We start from the raw sequence: 17598 nt of genomic DNA, 5'->3' as shown, positions 1-17598 counted from the left end.
CATTCCTCTGGGAGTTGTGTGTTCTGTGTCATCATTCTCTTTTAATTAGATTTTTAAAAATATATTCACATTGCAGGATTCAGCAGAAGACCTTCAAGAGAAATGTGGAAATGAGAATGTGGCTGTGTGTGTGTGTGTGCGTGTGTGTGTAAGAAAAAAAATGTGGCTTGTGGCACAGTTGAGAAAGATGACAACTCAATGTTGCTAGTTTACCGTCACTTACAAAACAACGTGCAGAACAAAAAGTTCAATTCAGAAACTTTTAGTTGTGGAATCTCTTGCAAGTGTCTTTAACTCCATTTACCATATGGCTAATTCATTGGAAACATTCTACATACTAAAGAAAGTAACACAGAGGACTGAGCAGCACTAGAATTGTCTCTCAATATATCCCATATTTATTACTTACCGAATTACCTAACAGCCTTTCTTACTGGATACCATATGAGAAAATTATTAATAACTTATTGAGTATGGCTGGATATTTGAAAACAGATTGTGTGTGTGTTTTCTGCTTACTTAAGCCAATAAAGGACCTCCATTATTTGATACTAACTTTCTAAGAAAGTCAACCTAGAGGTAAAAAAAAAATGGGTCTCCAAGGAATATTACCCAAGGTATCATATGTCAGTCTTCCATGCAGTGGGTGACTGACCATGCAAACATGATCACATTTCTGGAAATGCTATCCTGCAAAAGTGATTCTATGCATGAAATATCTCAAATGAGAAATTTACCATTTCTCAAGTAGAGGAAACATCCCAATAAAACTGGCCAGAGAGTTGGTAGAATCTACTGTTTCACCATGAATTTGGCTTAAGGCTCAAAGTTATCTATTCCTTTGTTCCGGTTGTCTATAACTGATCATTTCAGAGTCTTGAAAACTAGGAAACTTTCCATTTTTGCAACTCCTGGTACATTTTAAAAAGTAGAAGACGTGCTAAGACAGAGCTATAAAAATAATGTGTGTTTTAAACATTTAATCCTAGCAGTCTGCAGTGGCTGTACCTACACTTCATTTGGAGATAACAAAAATCTAAACTTGTGGATCTTGAAGACTGAGCCCCAAAATTTTCTGACTGGTCCTTCAACCAACAATTTTTCTGTGACACGGCTTTTTTTCAGAAATCATTTTTCTGGCATAGATATAAATTACAGAGTGTCTGCAAGAAGTAAGTTTAATTGATTTAATCCTTGTCCAGCATATATAGCACACTAGGCACTAAGCACATTACGCATATTAGCTATGTTAATCATCCAATAGCCCTAAAAAGTAGGTCCTATTATAGATGAGGATACTCAGGCACAGAGAGGAGGAGTGACTTGCCCGAGGTCATACAGTTCGTCAGATCTAAAATTTGAACCCAAGCCTCTGGCTCCAGAATCAGCGCCTTTAACCAGTACCAGCTTCTCTCGTATCTGCTCCCTGTCAGAGGGCTCCCGTCATGGAGGTCGAACCCGTGATGCCGCCATTTTGTTAAACAGGCCTGGTGGTCTTACCTTCCCGAGCGCAACTTGAAGAGGAAATACCTTCACAGTAATGACTAGCTTTAGCAGCTAACCTGGGGCTTATTAAAATAATTGTCATGATTTAGGCTTCGGGGGAAAGGGAGCTATGAGACCTTAGGGGCTGTAAGGCATGGAACCACCTGGCTCTCTGAAGGCTCATTTAAGCACAGCAGGGACTTCAGGTGCGGACACAGCGATGCCCAGTCCTGGGAGAAGGAGCCCTGACTTAATCTTACCGCTATCTGCCTGGTTAACCCATTTCAAAATGGATCCTTAGCTCTTCCCCTAAACCTTTGATGTTTAATTTTAAAATTTTGTTTTATTAAATAAATCTAGAGCTAAAAGGGAGATACAACTCAGGCATCCACAGTTAATATAACCATTAGATACTACTTCAAGACTCTCTTCATCTTACTACCTCAAAGCAGGCGGGCAGGCAAGAGAGATCCGTGGGAAGGCTCTGAATCCCTTGAGAGACCTTTTTAATTATCTTTTAATAAAGGAGGCAGGTCCTGTCATTTGTCAAGTAGACATTTGCAGTAGTAAAACCGGTGTTTATATAACCCATTTTTATTAGTCATGATTAAAGATAACATTTTGTGTACATTTGTTCTCACAAAACACTTTTATGTGAATGTAAAGGTTAATTAATGCATTTCAGCAATCACTTTGCTAGTCATCTGGAAATACTGCTTCTCTAGAAATCGTGCTCAAGAAAAGAAGCCACACATTTCACTGTAAAACCATAACCAAAATTTTAAGGTTTTTCTCATTTGTAATTTTGTTGACCTCCAGATTAAAATATTTAATACTTGGAAAAATTTCAAGATTCCAAAAATTTGTTTTTGGTGCCAAAAATTGGTAAGTGTAGTTCTTGTGTAGTACATTAAACATAATGTTGTCTGGAATTGATTTTTTTTTTAATCATAAAGCAATGCTTGTAAGAGTGCTTATTTAGCAGTTATTCTTCTGGAATAATTGCACTTTGGATGTCAGAGTTTGCACGTCCAACCATTAGCACAAATATTTACTTAGTATAACAATAGATCATCAGTAATATGAAACTGTCAGGCTTTTAGCTGTATGTCTTTAGAACAGCATAAAAAGAAATGGATGAAATTTATCTAAACTTAGTCCCACAAATACTTGTACAAGAGAGTGCTTTAAAGTTTCAGTTTTCATTCTACTCCCTCTTTTGGAAGTTTTTTTTTTTTTTTTCCTATAAATGGCTGTCATAAAATTTAATTTCCATTCAACAAAACTGCTTACAGTAAACGTAATAACAGTCTCTTAGGTTGGGCTTCCTTGTAAGTAGAAACCTAACTCACGTGATAAAGCTCAATCTATAAAATATTGACTGTTACAAAACTGAGACCAGAAAATCGCACCAAGGTGTCACTTATCACTTCCAGACTCTACCAAGAGTTAGTTACTGCAGCCTGCCTTGGGACCCTGCTTTGGAACATAATTGCTTTTACTACCATGTGGTTCTTTTTTGTCCCCAACACTCACATCTATTGTTGTTATTTAGTCTCACAGCTTTATCTGAGAAGTGCCAATTAGCATCCTTCTCCTAATCATTGTTCAAAAATATGGACAATTACCCAAGTCGATTCTAGTCTTCTAATGCACAGATTACAAGATCCAGGACTTCTTGTCACTTTAAAAATTGTCTTTTCATTGTCCTTCTGACCTACTTTTTCCTGTTAGAATAAAAAGGAGGAGCAGATAAACATAGAAGATTGAAAACGTTCAAAAGAAAAATTAGATCACATGATCTATCAATATGGGACCTTGTAGTTCTCAGAACATACTCACCCACTCCATGCTTTTTAACCTTCATATAATCCCTATGAGATGGGCACAGTATACATGCCACTCTGCTTAAAAATAGGTAAATTTGTGGGGGGAGGGTATATCTCAAGTGGTAGAATGCATGCTTAGCATGCACAAGGTCCTGGGTTCAATCCCCAGTACCTCCTCCAAAAATAAATAACTAAACCTAATTACCCCCCCCCCGCAAAAAATAGGTAATTTTAGCTCAAAGAATTTAGTCAAGTTCACATATGGTAAGCTTTAGAGCTAGGGCCAGAACACAGGTCTAATAAAGATATATATGTATGTATGAATATTATACATATGCACATATATGGCTTCACTTGTATGTGAAATCTACAAAACAAAACAATAGAAACAGACTCATAGAGAACAAACTGGTGGTTGCCAGAGGGGAGAGGGTGGTGGATTGGGTGAAATAGGTGAGTGAGATTAAGAGGTACAAGCGTCCAGTTATAAAATAAATAAGTCATGGGGATGTCACGTACAGCATAGGAAATATAGTCAACAGTATTGTGGTAACATCGTATGATGGCAGGTGGTAACCACACTTATTGTGGGAATCATTTTATAAAGTATAAAAATATCAAACTGATATGTTGTGCACCTGAAACTAATATAATACTGACATCAATTATACTTCAATAAAAAGACATATAATATATAAAGTCAGCTAGCCCATTAGGTAAAAGTCATATGAATTGTATATTACAAGTTTTTTTAATTTTGCGCTTATAATGTCTTGCATTTTCCATTTCTGGAAGTCCCTGCTTTCATCGAGAATATACTAGGTAATTGTGGTCTTATACCACCTTATGCAAAATCAAGACAGGAGTCATAGTCAGATTTCATTCTAAGATCCACGTGAAGGGGAAGTCAGGGCATACTTTCTGATGAAAAGCTATCTGTTAACAGCAAAGGGAATAAAGAAACCAACATTCTTATCACCGATGACCAAAACATTGTTGATTCTAGAATTCACCCCACACATGCAGTAATCAGTCTGCAGAGGAAGTATGAGCTTTACTGAATTAAGAATGGATGTGAAGTATTTTTCTACCCTTCAGCCAAAAAATTCAACAGCAATGGGGAGAGATTTCAATCACTTGGTTACCACATTCAGCCGTTTCGGAGACACAGTTCAGAGAAAGTCATGGCAGCCCTCAAATGGCAGTCGCAACCAGCTCAGGAGACGGCAGGGAGGGGACAGAAGAGCCGTTCTTCTGTGAGAACCCCCTCAGCCAGAAGAGCAGACTCTTCCTTTTTGCACTCTGGCTGTATCTCATTTAAGTCCCAACCAATTTAGCTATCACCTAGGTTTGTGTTGACTACTTGGTAGTATTTAGGGACTTAAGAAAAATATAATCCCTGAGCACCTGAATTAGGCTTGGTGATAAAATCCTGAAACGTAAACAGAATAAAGTGCTTCCATTACTCCTGGAAACCACAGTGTCATTTGGTCTCGCTGTAGGACTATAAGAATTTCTTTCATCTTTCCCCTTGATAAAAGAACAAGACCCTGCGTGATATAGCAGAATGCTCATTAAATTCAACGGGAGCTTGACCTGGAGTAAGGTGAGGCCCCAAGCTGGTACAATTTACTGCTCTTGTTACAACTTTGATCACAAGGACTGATTTGTGTCGCCCAATTTCTTTTCCTCATCGCAGTTACTTTGCCCAGAATCAGTGGAATTGAAAATGAAGAGGCTCATATGCTTCTGTAAAAGCCCGTGATGGGTTGTATACCTTTGACCTTCTTAAGTGTCCCTTTATTTGATTTGATATCTCTTCCTACAGAAATGGTATGTTGCTTTGGCTGATCAAAATAGTAATCTTTCAAACTCCCGCCCCCCCCACCCCAGGTTACTAAAGCTTAAGAGACCATAATTTTTGTCAGGAGAGGTGAGTGGAATAAATGCAAACTGAATCTGTATTTGTGCCCAACCAATTAGCATTACATCATCGTAGCAGAAATATCTAGAACATTACCTCATATCAGTGATCTTCTGGGATGTTAAAATAGATCTTTAAAAATCTGAAATGTCTTTTTCATTTAAATGTTGAATCCTCAATTACATATTCATCAACCAGAGGGTTTGTTTTTTTTTTTTTTTGGAGGTCCAAATGGAAGCCAATGTAGCATGCAGATGTTTTAAATAAAATCGTTTTAGTCTAGTTCATCTTTCAAGAAGAAAATCACAGTGGTGGAGCTCCCAGAAGTACTGCTAAACAGGATGACAGATGACTCAGAAAATATGTGACTTTGGGCTCTAGGACCCCAAAGCAATCAGATTACCAAACACAGTCCATACACATATACCCCAGTAACATACAGCATGGTCAAAATAAGTTAAAATGAGCACCAGGAGCTTGCTTTATGACATGGAGAAAGGAGGCACCAAAAAATGAGCTTAAAGGTAACTAATTCCCATCTATGTAAAGAGCTAGATAATAGGAGGGAGAGAGAGGGGAGGACTGAATTAGGAGATCAGTGGTGGAGTGTGGGTTCAGTTGTAATGTGTGACTGTGAGTGTAAGTCTCCCGTCTTTAGAAACAATTTGCAGAGTACCCTGTTTCTCCCGTTGTTTGTCACTTAAATCCTGGCACCAGCATCAAGATCCACAGCTATTGCTCCCAATTTACCAGGTCCTAAAGCTGCCTCTATCTGGAAATGACAGTCCCCAAAGAAAGAGATACATTTAATTCACAGTTTATATAAATTGGAAAGCTTCAAGTAAAGACATGTTGTCAGTGAAATCTCTTAGAAACCAATGCAAATCTACTTGCTGTAAAACCAGTGTCAGGGACCTAAAAATCCTGCCTTCTGTATATCACCTAACTTTGTCCTTTACTTTCTGCCCAGAGATCTTTCAGAAGAAGAAATTTAGGTTGAATTCACATCAAGTATTTTAGGACTTGCCAAGAAAACCTCCCTGCTGGACTAAAATGGTCACGGGGAAAACATGAGAAAGGGAGGGAGGAAAAGGGACATTCTAACAGGTCCTGAACATCCTTCATCAGAGTCCCCAAAACACAAGTCTGCGGTCAGGCGTCCAGTGTCCTGAATGACTGTGTCTTACAGTTGTTAAGAACACCGCTGTGCTGGGACACAGACCAGCAGTCCATTCCAAGATTATGAGATACTTCTCCCAAGATAGCATTTTCGTGACATTTCCAGAGCATTCCTGAACTGTCTTTCACATGTTAACAGAAAGTCTTAATACATATTACTGCTGTTTTACACTCCGCATTAGCCAGAACTGAGGAGTCAAATAAAATTTTTCCCAGGATGAATAAACAGAAGATATTTTTATAATATTACTGATTCCAAATCAAATAACCAAATAAGGATGAGACCTCACACTGATGACAGTGGTTCCCACACAAGCCAAGTGAAGTCAAAAACTGAGCATTTTTAAACCGCTTGTTTTTAATTATTTGGCCCTTTCAAAAACTATGGAGTATATTGTCATGAATAATTATTAACATTATTAATATGATGATTTATATGAATAACATTCTTAATATACATTATTTTCTTGTTGAAACAGTATGTATAAAATTATGTATTTGAAAGCGTGAACAAAAGACTTAGATTCGTGATACAGATTTAGAAGAATGGGAAAATATGTATGTGTGTGTCCATTTCATATTTTACCAAGTAAACAAAATCTCTGCTGTGTTAATCTATCCCAGGATCTAACCTGATAATTAAATCTCTGGTACCCATTGTATCATTCTCCCCAGCTCCTCTTTGTTCCTCGAAGGAACTGTACAATCTCCAGATTCACACACACAGGGAAAAGCAAAAAATAAAAAATAAAGAAAATGTGGTCGGTAGCCTGCCAAAACATATTCTTCTTAAAATATCCAAACAACTGATGCAAGAGTATTTTTTTCTGAAAATACCCAGGTAATGACTGCTTTCCCCCTTTACCTCATTAGCTGTATTATGAGTGTATTAGGATGTATTTATTCATATAACAAGGATATATATTAAGAATCTCTTTTGAGAAACTCTTTCTGAGTTTTCCAGCCATCTCCGCACCAAGGAAAATCCACAACTAACAAGACATTCCACTTTCTATAAATCTCTACACTTATCTGTAGCCGTGTAGTCAATAACTCATATGAGGGAGTTAATTAAAGAACAAACGCCAAAGAAAAGTGGGGGGAAAATGTCTTGGACTGATTATTAAAAAATCAGTAATAATATACTTTGTTTTCTTGTCAGAAACAATGTGTAGACAGTGCAGCTGTGTTAATACATCTGAGCTAGTTGTTGGGGACGTGTTAAGAGCAAAGCCTTTAGAGTCAGACAGACCTACATTCAAATTAAACTCCAAGCTTTGTTATCTACCACACGTTGGGCAAGCTACACCACTTCTCTGAGTCTTTTAACTTCATCTGTAAATCTGAATTAATTATACGACTTCTCATAGTATTGATGAGATGATCAAATGAGAAGACACGTGCAAATAACATCATGCCTGGTACGTTATGTGCTCAGTGAGTAACAGCTGTTACCGCTATTCATTGTTCACTGTAGGCATTCAGAAGACTGGAAAAGCTTTCAGTGTCCAGATGCCACTAGGTTAAGTGGATATTGCTATAAAATCATCATACTTTGTGGGTTGAATTTTAACTGAATTTACTAGAGAAATAGGCTTACTTTCAAACATTAATAGCTAATAGCAAATGCAACCAGCTATGAAAAAAATTATATGGAATTAGCTATCTCCTCCCACATCTTTACAAACGTGCGTACTCTGCTTGGCGTTCGGGTACAGTGAAGAGATTAAGATATGCTGATTTCTGGAAACCAATGAAGAAAATGATCATCAACCCAAAGTATGAAATACCAATAGTGAAATCTTATTAGCATGTTTCTAATAGCTTTTGCATTTGCTTGGGATTTGTTTTATTGTAAATAAAAATAGTTTATCCAAATTATATATATTTCAGATCCTCACCCCTTGCTCTATCTTGTGCAAGGCCAACTCATCCTACTAGACTCAGTTTTAGTGACACTTCTGGAAAGCTTCCCTTGGCTACCCATCCACAAAGATCTCTCACTGTCTTCCCTCTGCCCTTGACTCCAAAGTTAGTTATTCTTTTCCATCAATTCATCTTTCATAAAGTCTCTTGCATCTTCCCTTCCTCCTTTCTTCACACTACCATTTCCCAAAGCCATGCCGCATTACCTGCTGAGCTCCATTCAGTTGTTTTTCAAGTGTCTCCTAGTGACGGGTCTTTCCTGCATAAGATGGCCAAATCTAAGAAGAGACTTTGATCAGGTAACTCCACTTTCAAAACGTTCAGTGGCTCCCTATTGCTAGGATGCCTATAATGGCCAGATTTTTGACAGTGAAAGGAAATGTTATGAATAGGCTTAAACCAGAACCATGCAGGCAAACCAGAGCCAACCCATTGCCAACTGCATGCTTGCAAGCTTTCTCACTTAAATATTCCTGAGGGTAGACTCACAACTAAGCTCTCAAGCTTAAATTTCTCTTAAGCTTACATGTTGAAAATTTTTGACATTTCTAACATTCTTACAAAAAATCAATGTTTGTTTTCATGTAAACATAATCTTTTAAGTCACAAAAACCTTTTCACACAAGCAAAAATCAAAGCATCTTTTGCAAAATCTCAGAGCAAAATTGACCTCAAAGAGAACTTACTGTCAGGACTCCTAAAAATCCCATTGCAGTGTTGTCTATGAGAGTGATGAATGCTGTCTCCTGAAGCAGAGAGAACACTGTTCACGAAGACCATGCAGTGAATGATGCTCGCTGGAGCTGAGTCATCAGTCCTTCTGTGGACTCACTACCCCTCCCATAAAAGCCTTCCCTATGGTGTCTTCAGAAGCCCATTTCCACGTCAACAATAATACATATACTTTCTCTCTTCTTTGTTCTCCTCAACCCTAGTCAGTCTTAGGATCCTGGTCCATTTGCTTTGATTACCATATAAAATACAAGATATCCAGTTAAATTTGAATTTCAAAAATGCAAGGAATGCTTTTTAGTATGTCCCATCCCATTCCATATTTGGATTAAAACTTAACTAGGTATTCAATATTTTTATTGGCTAAATCTGGCAGCCCGGGCTGTAAAGCCATTCCTGACCACCCTCCTCTCAGCCCCAGGACTTTGAGGTTCTTCTCAGTTTCTAGTACTAATTATCTAAGCCTCTATTTGACACTTACTCTATTCTGCATGTGTTTTTATTGATTTTTATATCAATATACTTCACTTCCTCGACTTGAAAACTCCTTGAGACTGAGGACACATCTATTGTATCTCTCTGTAATTCCATAATTCCTCACAGAAATTCTTGACCATAGGTGGTGATCATAAAAACTTGCTTATTGAGAGACATTTAAAACCAATGAACAAAACAGCCAACGATTTCTTAAGCACCTGCTTTCTGTTCCACTCAGAACTATGCTGTAAATCGCTTCATAAGTGAGTTAAGATGAAACATTTGCCTTCAGAGAGCTTATAGTTTAGTAAACAAAAATTTCACATCAAAAACCAGTACTGAATGGCCCAAAACAGTATATAATCAAGATCGTGCAGTACAGCCAACTAAGGACAATAGGTTATTACAAGACACTGAATACTGCTCCTTGTGCTGTGCAGTAAATCCTGTTGCTTATCTATTTTATGTATAGTAGTTTGTATCTGTTAACCCCACACTCCTAATTTATCCCTGCCCCCACCCCTTTCCCCTTTGGTAACAGTAAATTTGTTTTCTGTGTCTGTGAGTCTGTTTCTGTTTTGTATAGATTCATTCGTATTTTTTTTTAGATCCCACATATAAGTGATAACATATATTTGTCTCTCTCTGTCTGACTTGCTTCACTTAATATGATAATCTCCAGGTCCATCCATGTTGCTGCAAATGTTTCATTCTTTTTCATGGCTGAATAATATTCCATTGTGTATATACACCACATCTTTTTAAACCAATCATCAGTTGGTGGGCACTTCCATGTCTTGGCTATTGTAAATAGTGCTGCTAGGAACACCTGAAGTGAATAGATCTTTCTGAAATTAGAGTTTTCATCTCTTCTGAGTGTATGCCCAAAAGTGGGATTTCCTGGATTAGATGGTATCTCTATTTTTAGTTTTTTAAGGAATTTCCATACTGTCTTCCATAGTGGCTGCACCAGTTTACATTCCCAACAACAGTGTAGGAGAGGTCCCTTTTCTATGAGATGGAAAATCTTTTATGTTGCTTTTGGATTGTCCCTACCTAAAAAAGTTGGTATCTTTAATATGTGTTTCTAATGTGTGCTTAATTTTGCAAAATGTGCTGGATACCATATGGCATTCTCTTACCAAAAAAGGTTCAAGCCTACAAAGCCTGCTGTTTAGGTTTTAATCAGTTCATGGAATTAAATGCATTGAACCACAAAATGCTTTCATGTGACAGATATTGGGATTCATGCTGAGCATCCGTGTGAAGAGCTGCTTGGACCTTTATAAGCGACATAATTTTATTAACTAAATAGACACTTAAGACAAAGAAATATGGTTTCAGCCCTCTAAAATGCCAAACGCATCCAATAAAATCTCTCAGGAATGGGTGCTGGCAGGACTGTTCTGGCACAAGGCAAATTGTGTTGCTTACGTTAAGTTTCCCTAAGCTAAACAGGGAAGGAGATTCTTTTAGAGAGACGCTCTGGATGTGTTAGTTTGAGCTATATGCAATCTGACAATATGTAGTCTTTGCATGTGGTTCAACTGTGTGCAAGCATGTCCAGCCCTCATGACACATTGACCCTCATCCTAAAGGTAGAGCCAGAAGAAGGTCTCTTAAGACAGAATGATTTAGTACATTTTATCCAGAGGCCACAGCTTAGTCACTGGCCGTATATGACTTTGGCCTCTGTGGGCCAGTTTCTTTTGCAAATAGAAAGACAGTTGACTGAATGATGTCTTAGAACCTTCCCAACCTGACTTTCTGTAGCTCTTAAGCATCCAGGTGTTGAATCCGCCCCCTACTGGCCAACTGAAGACGCCCCTGGCAACGATGCCCAAACAACCTAGGTATGCCCGTCTTCCCTACGTACTCCTCTTCCCTGGTCACATAACGATCAGAAGACCCTGTCAAGAGGCACCTGCTCCCCGTGAGATCTGATGTGTTAGGACAGCACCATCTGTTTGTACTCTCTCACAAGTTAGTGCACAGTATCTCTATTATTTTTCTTCCATTTTCCTTAATTTATTAATCTCACTAATTAAATAATCAACAAAGGTGAGAGGATCCCACCTCCTTATCCCCACCTGGTGATGTCCAACCGGGATAACGGGCCCTCCAAGGTGGCCTGGGCAGGAGGCCTCTTGAAGGAGAAAGGGGGGAAATGGAATGGGGGATTGGGAGGTGGGGGCGAGCGAGGGAGGAAGGAGGTCATCGTCTGAACTCCTGCAGGCTGCTTGGCATCCAAACTGTGTGCGCAGAGAGGAAGGGAGATCTCTATCAGATCTCAGCTCCAGGTTTCTGGCTTGTGCAGGAAGAGGGAGATAAAAGAAAGTGTGCAATGTTGGTCCCTGGGGGATGTACCTGCTTACTAATTGTCTCCATGAGCTCTCTGCCTCTTCCCAAATGAATGTGTGGCGATTCAAGCTCAAACAAAGGACACATCCTGAATCTGACTTATTTACAACAGCCCTGCATGCACGCAGATTGGAATGGACTATCTTGGTGCCCATTTTGTCTGTTTCTGCTTCCTCCGTATCTTTCCTGCCTCTCCCTCCTGCCCTGCTGGATCTCAGTTCCTTCTACCTTCCTTTCCTCCTCTAGTTCCCTTTCTCTCATCTGCAATAATGTGTTTTATGTCCTCCATAATAAGGAATATGCACCTTGGAGTTCTGTTTCCATCTTTTGTTTGTTTACATTTTTTGAAAGAGAGCAATGTCCCTGGCATTACTCATTCTTCAGGGGACTACACATATTATTCGGATTAAAAGAAGAGCTCAGAGGAAATCCAGAAAATGAAAGATGCTAATCTTGGGCCTTGTCTTCCAGCCTACAAGGAAAAAATGAAGGAGCTGTCCATGCTGTCACTGATCTGCTCTTGCTTCTACCCGGAACCCCGCAACATGAACATCTACACTTACGACGGTGAGTTGCCTACAGCAGAAACGCCCCTGCTGGATGCATTTGTTTCTCTCTGACAGCTCCTGGTAGAATGAGATCAAGATTTGGCAGATCTTACGGTTGACTTGTCAGGTCTAGCTGTTAGGACTTACTGATTGCCTGTTGCTCAAAGCAGTATGAGTTTGATGCTAATAACAGCACCATTGATGTGTCTTAAGAAATAAAGCGAGTTGCTATCAGGTGCTACATCTAGCATTTCAACATCCAAAATACATCAGACGCTTTTCCTTACAAATAACATAATACACTAGGCTGTAATTAGAGCAGATCACAATTTACAAGAAAATGCTGTATACTTTGAAAACTCGGGAGAGAAAATCAGCCACCAGCAGTTTTTGCTTTAGTATAATGGTCTTTCTAAAGTCCCCATATTTTGTGTATATGTCAACAACCTAACAAGTTCCAATAATAAAACTGACTTATAGCCAAAGCCCCAGATAAAGTGGATGTTTTTTTTAAATCCTAAAGAATTGTCAAGGCTGTGAACTTTATTTTGCAGTAAATCCCTTTGGGTTTGATTTAGCTGGATTCATTCTACTTAGTCTGATTTCCTTCCTGGCTCTGCTGCTATCCACATGACCCTGGGCAAGTAACTGAGATTCTTTGAGCTCCATTTAAGTCTAGTGTCTTCCTCCCAGTGTTGTTGTGGGGTTTCAGTGGCTTAATGCAGGTCTGTGGGGCTTAAATGGTCTCGTGTTTAGCCCGGAGCCTGGCCTCTTGTAAGCACTCAAAATGCTAGCTGTCATTAGCAATAATACCATCTTCACTTAACTCAGTCCATTTAATCAAAATGTTTGGTGCAGTTCTATGTGTCTTAGACGAAGCTGAGGCATGTTTGGCTCCCTGTTTGGCTCACGATGATTTTTCTTTCCCATATGTATAAAGAAATACATTAAAGATAAAGTGAAGGAGTCCATGGCAATTAACCCCTTCTGTGCCTTTAAAATATTCCCAGACTCAACGGCATTCTTCTTCCAAAATTATTCTATCATGGCACAAGCATCATAAATATGAACTGATTATTTCACAAGGAAATGTCTTTCATGCCAAAAGGTTTCGGCTTCCAGCCAAAAGTCTCATTAGAATACAGGCCCAATGCCTACTTTGTATAAGTTCATTCAGTCAACAAATACACTAGGCTGATCCCAAATCTGCTGGGAGTGGCTGTGACCAGTGACCAGCTCTCTTTCTCCTGAGACTCTAATATCTCATTATGTGTTGTCACTGAGGCTCTGAGGATGAAGACGGCTCTGGCCTCTTCCAGGAAATTGTGGCCCAACATACGTATAACCAGTAGCTGGAACCCAGTGTGGTTACGTGCTGAGACAGACGTTATACATGTTTCCTGGGAAACCCAGAAGACAGTGATGGTTTCTGCCCACTTAGGGATTGAAGAGGCGAAAACAAAAATCTGAAGTTATATGTTTATATATAAGCTGAGTCTTAGAAGTTGACTAGATAATTCAACATTGCTTGTGCACCACTTCCAAAAAGAATTGGTAGACAACTTCAAATTCCCAAAGTCTTTAACCTTGCCTTGTGTTTCTATATTAGCTAATAATCTGAAGTATTTATTGCAGACAAGTGTTATAACAAGAATTAATAATAATAACTATTATTATTATTGTCTACATTTATAAACACTAAGTGCTATGGCTTGTGCTTTACATTTAGTAACCTTTATACCTTTTCTTTTGGAATCTCTTTACAATTTAATTTCTTAACAGCTGTATTGAGGGAAACTGACATACAAAACACTGCACATATTTCACATATAAAATTTGATTAATTTGGACAAGTATCCTTTATCTGTTAATCTTCACAACAGTCTCATGAGGAAAGTGCCTTTTTATCTCCATCATTTAGGTGAGGAAATGAAAGCTTAAAGAAGTGAATTATCTCCCCCAGGATCACACAGCTAGGAAGAGGCACTATTTGGATGCAGATCCGGGCAGTTCTGATCCCAGAGTCTCTAACTCAATCCCTTTAGAAATTTCACCACCTTATCAAATCAGTTGTTTTGATTTGCCCATGTTCTCTTGAAATCCTTTTCCATCCATTTATAATTTTTATAGAATTGTATTTAAGATACAAGTATAAACTTGGATGCCTTCAGGAAATTTTTTAATATTTTTACGTTTGTGAAAAAAAAAAGTCTCTTTTAACAAACTTATTGAATTGATTTTGTCTATCTGATCTGTTGGCATTCAAGGATCTAAATAAGGTCAGTTGTTGTTCACCTGGGGTTTTATCTGACCACAGTCTCAAAATGAACTAACCAGGCTGCTAAAAGAACATTAATGGAAGCTAATATTTGCATCAAGAGAAGTAATATTTCAAGGTGGGGGGAATAGTTCACTGGTAGAGTGTGTGCTTGGTGTGCACAAGGTCTTGGGTTCAATCCCCAGTACCTCTATTAAAGGGGAAAAAAAAGAAAACAGAAGTGATATTTCTTCTCTGCTCTGCTCTAGTCAGAACTCACCTGGAGACCTGGCCAGCTTGGTTGCCACAATTTTCATGGGACATTAATAAATCAGCGAGCACCGTGAGGTTGGGGAGTGGTGCAGTGGTAAAGATCTCCAAGCAGCGCCACCTGAGGGCACTGCGGATGTTTTAGCCTTAGGGGAAGATTTGAAATGGAAAAATCATAACTGTTTTCAAAGACTTGAAAGATGGCTGTGCACAACAGAGACTGGCCTGACCCTGGATTGGTTCAGAGGACAAGACAAGGACCAGGGGGCTGAAATGAGAGAAGTGCAATCTGGGGCTCAAAATAAAAAATACTCATCTAAAAACGAGAGCTGTCCAATGAGCTTTTAAGCATCGTTACATTTTATGAAGCTGTAAGTTGTGTAATTACACGAATGTCCAAGTAGATGTGACCTCTCACTCTATTTTATATTATCGATCATATTCTTTTACATTACAAATCATATGATGCATTTATTTTTTAGTTTTTTTCATTTCATTATTATGCAAATTATGCAGTTAATTGATTTTAAATGGCTTTTAAATGTACTACAGAGTGGATAAATTAGATAAGCAGGTGTCGCCCCCTCCCTCCTCCGCCACAATGCCTCTTCCCCGGCTCCTGTCTACAGCTGAGTGATGTTGAAAGAGGACCTTCTAAGTAGCAACCAAACAGGAGCAAAGATATTACAGTGGGATCCTGTCTTATTGTCCTCATTAGACTGTAAGCACCCTGAAGACAGGGAGCCCCTTCACCGTGTCCTCCCCAGGGTGGGCACTGTCCTCCTTGAAGACTCAGACCAACAAACACACTGGAGGGCAAAACAGGGACTGGCAGGAGGCTTTGCACATCAGCCTTGACTGGGCCAAATATTTCCAACCATTCAGGAATTACATCGGTTCTAACACAGCAACTTGACTTCCGGCCACAGGATTATATAAGAGAACTGGAGGAACCTCATTGTTTTCCTCATTATTTAGTCTGAAAATGCCTCCAGCCATGGTCATTCTCCCCCCAAAAATAAATTAAATAAATAAATATAAATCCGTGCTACTTGATTTTCCTCTGAGACTCATATTTATTCAAAACGATAATAAAGTTTAGTTTAAAATCAATCCAGGCTCTTTTTTCCTGAATGTATCCATCATTATTCAACCCCCGATAGACATTGTTGAATTTCCCAACTCTGTAAATATGTATTCATTTAAAATATAGCCATAATTATACCAAAGAAAGAAGTCTATGTGTTCAGAAAAACATAGAGCAAATGATCATATGGAGCTTTTTTTTCCCTATTTGTCAGAATAACGAGGCTACTTTTAATTGCCAGAATTCAAATTATTTGAGTAAACCCACACTTGTTCTCGGGCTGCTTAACATTCTCCAATGTTCATCTCTCAGATATGGAAGTGAAGCAAATCAACAAGCGTGCCTCCGGCCAGGCTTTTGAGCTGATCTTAAAGCCACCATCTCCCATCTCAGAAGCCCCACGGACTTTAGCTTCTCCCAAGAAGAAAGATCTGTCCCTGGAGGAGATCCAGAAAAAACTGGAGGCTGCAGAGGAAAGAAGAAAGGTAACTTTTCCCATGGGTTTTTAAATACTGCTCTCCCCTCGCTCCCTTTCCCCACCCCACCTAGCCCCTCGCCAGCACACGCTTGCGCACACACACACACACACACTCTTCTGGCAGAAGTTCCAAGGGACAGTGTTGCCTGAATCTGCACCATTCCAACACATGTAGGTCTTCTAGACACAGAGCCAGGCTAGTTCAAGTAAAAACTGCTGTTTTGAGGCTACCAGAAATCTCAGAAACCAAATTCAATGCCCTAGTGCCCTTTTCCCATCTTGGATCCTTTTTGATAGACGCCTGCCTGCCTTGACCCATCCTCGATGCCAAGAAAGCTCAGCCTTAGGTAGCATCACTCCAGAGGTTGGGATGGGAAGTGGCGCCTAAGTGGTGATTCCTCTCTCCCAGTCTGCTTCTTGCCCCCCGTGTAGCGCATGGCTTTCTTTGGAACTAGAAATCACCAGATTCTCCCTCTGAGATATTTCCCACCCAGAAATGCTGTTCACTCCAGGATAAGGGCCAGAAGCTTGCCCCTGTCCTCAAGGTCTCACTCCCTGTCCTTCAGGTTGGTTCATCCAAGATCAGAGCCCTCTCCAGAATCTCTGGATATCTTCCTGTAACCATTTCTAAGCCTTGATGGCATTTTTTTCTCTTTTTCCATTGGTCCTAGTTTGTATTAGAGAGCTTTTCCTTAGAGAGCTAAATCTTTAATTTTCCACAATTGGATGACTAAGAAAAGCCAAAGGTATTAAAAATGGAGGGCACTCAGAAATCTCAAGGACTTTATACATAGAGACAGAAATTAGGTGTGAATATATATGTACCAGCTATTTGATTATGGTAATCTGTCCCATCGAGATGCTCTGGATTAACATAAATGAAATTATTTCAAATAATTCATTCCTATGTTGTATTTTCCACTGGCTTTATCATGATATATTTTTAGAATCATGTAATCACTAAGAATATGCTCCATGCATGGTCTTATGATTTGAATGGGAACTATGCATTTATAATTTTATTTTATTAAGATGTTTATCAAGA

General features: G+C 39.0%; 1 protein-coding gene across 1 annotated transcript in view; it reads left to right on the top strand.

Moving 5' to 3' along the window:
* The window catches only part of STMN2 (stathmin 2), a 41716-nt gene that overhangs the window by 5864 nt on the left and 18254 nt on the right, over positions 1–17598 (top strand). The window contains exons 2-3 of the mRNA XM_032469961.1: positions 12385–12480; positions 16388–16560. Coding sequence (XP_032325852.1) covers positions 12385–12480; positions 16388–16560 — 269 coding nt within the window. The remainder of the gene's footprint in view (positions 1–12384; positions 12481–16387; positions 16561–17598) is intronic.

Source organism: Camelus ferus, chromosome 29, assembly GCF_009834535.1.
Source record: "Camelus ferus isolate YT-003-E chromosome 29, BCGSAC_Cfer_1.0, whole genome shotgun sequence".
NCBI lineage: Eukaryota > Metazoa > Chordata > Mammalia > Artiodactyla > Camelidae > Camelus > Camelus ferus.
Note: the sequence above shows the minus strand (reverse complement) of the source record. Positions and strands in the feature narration are given on the sequence as shown.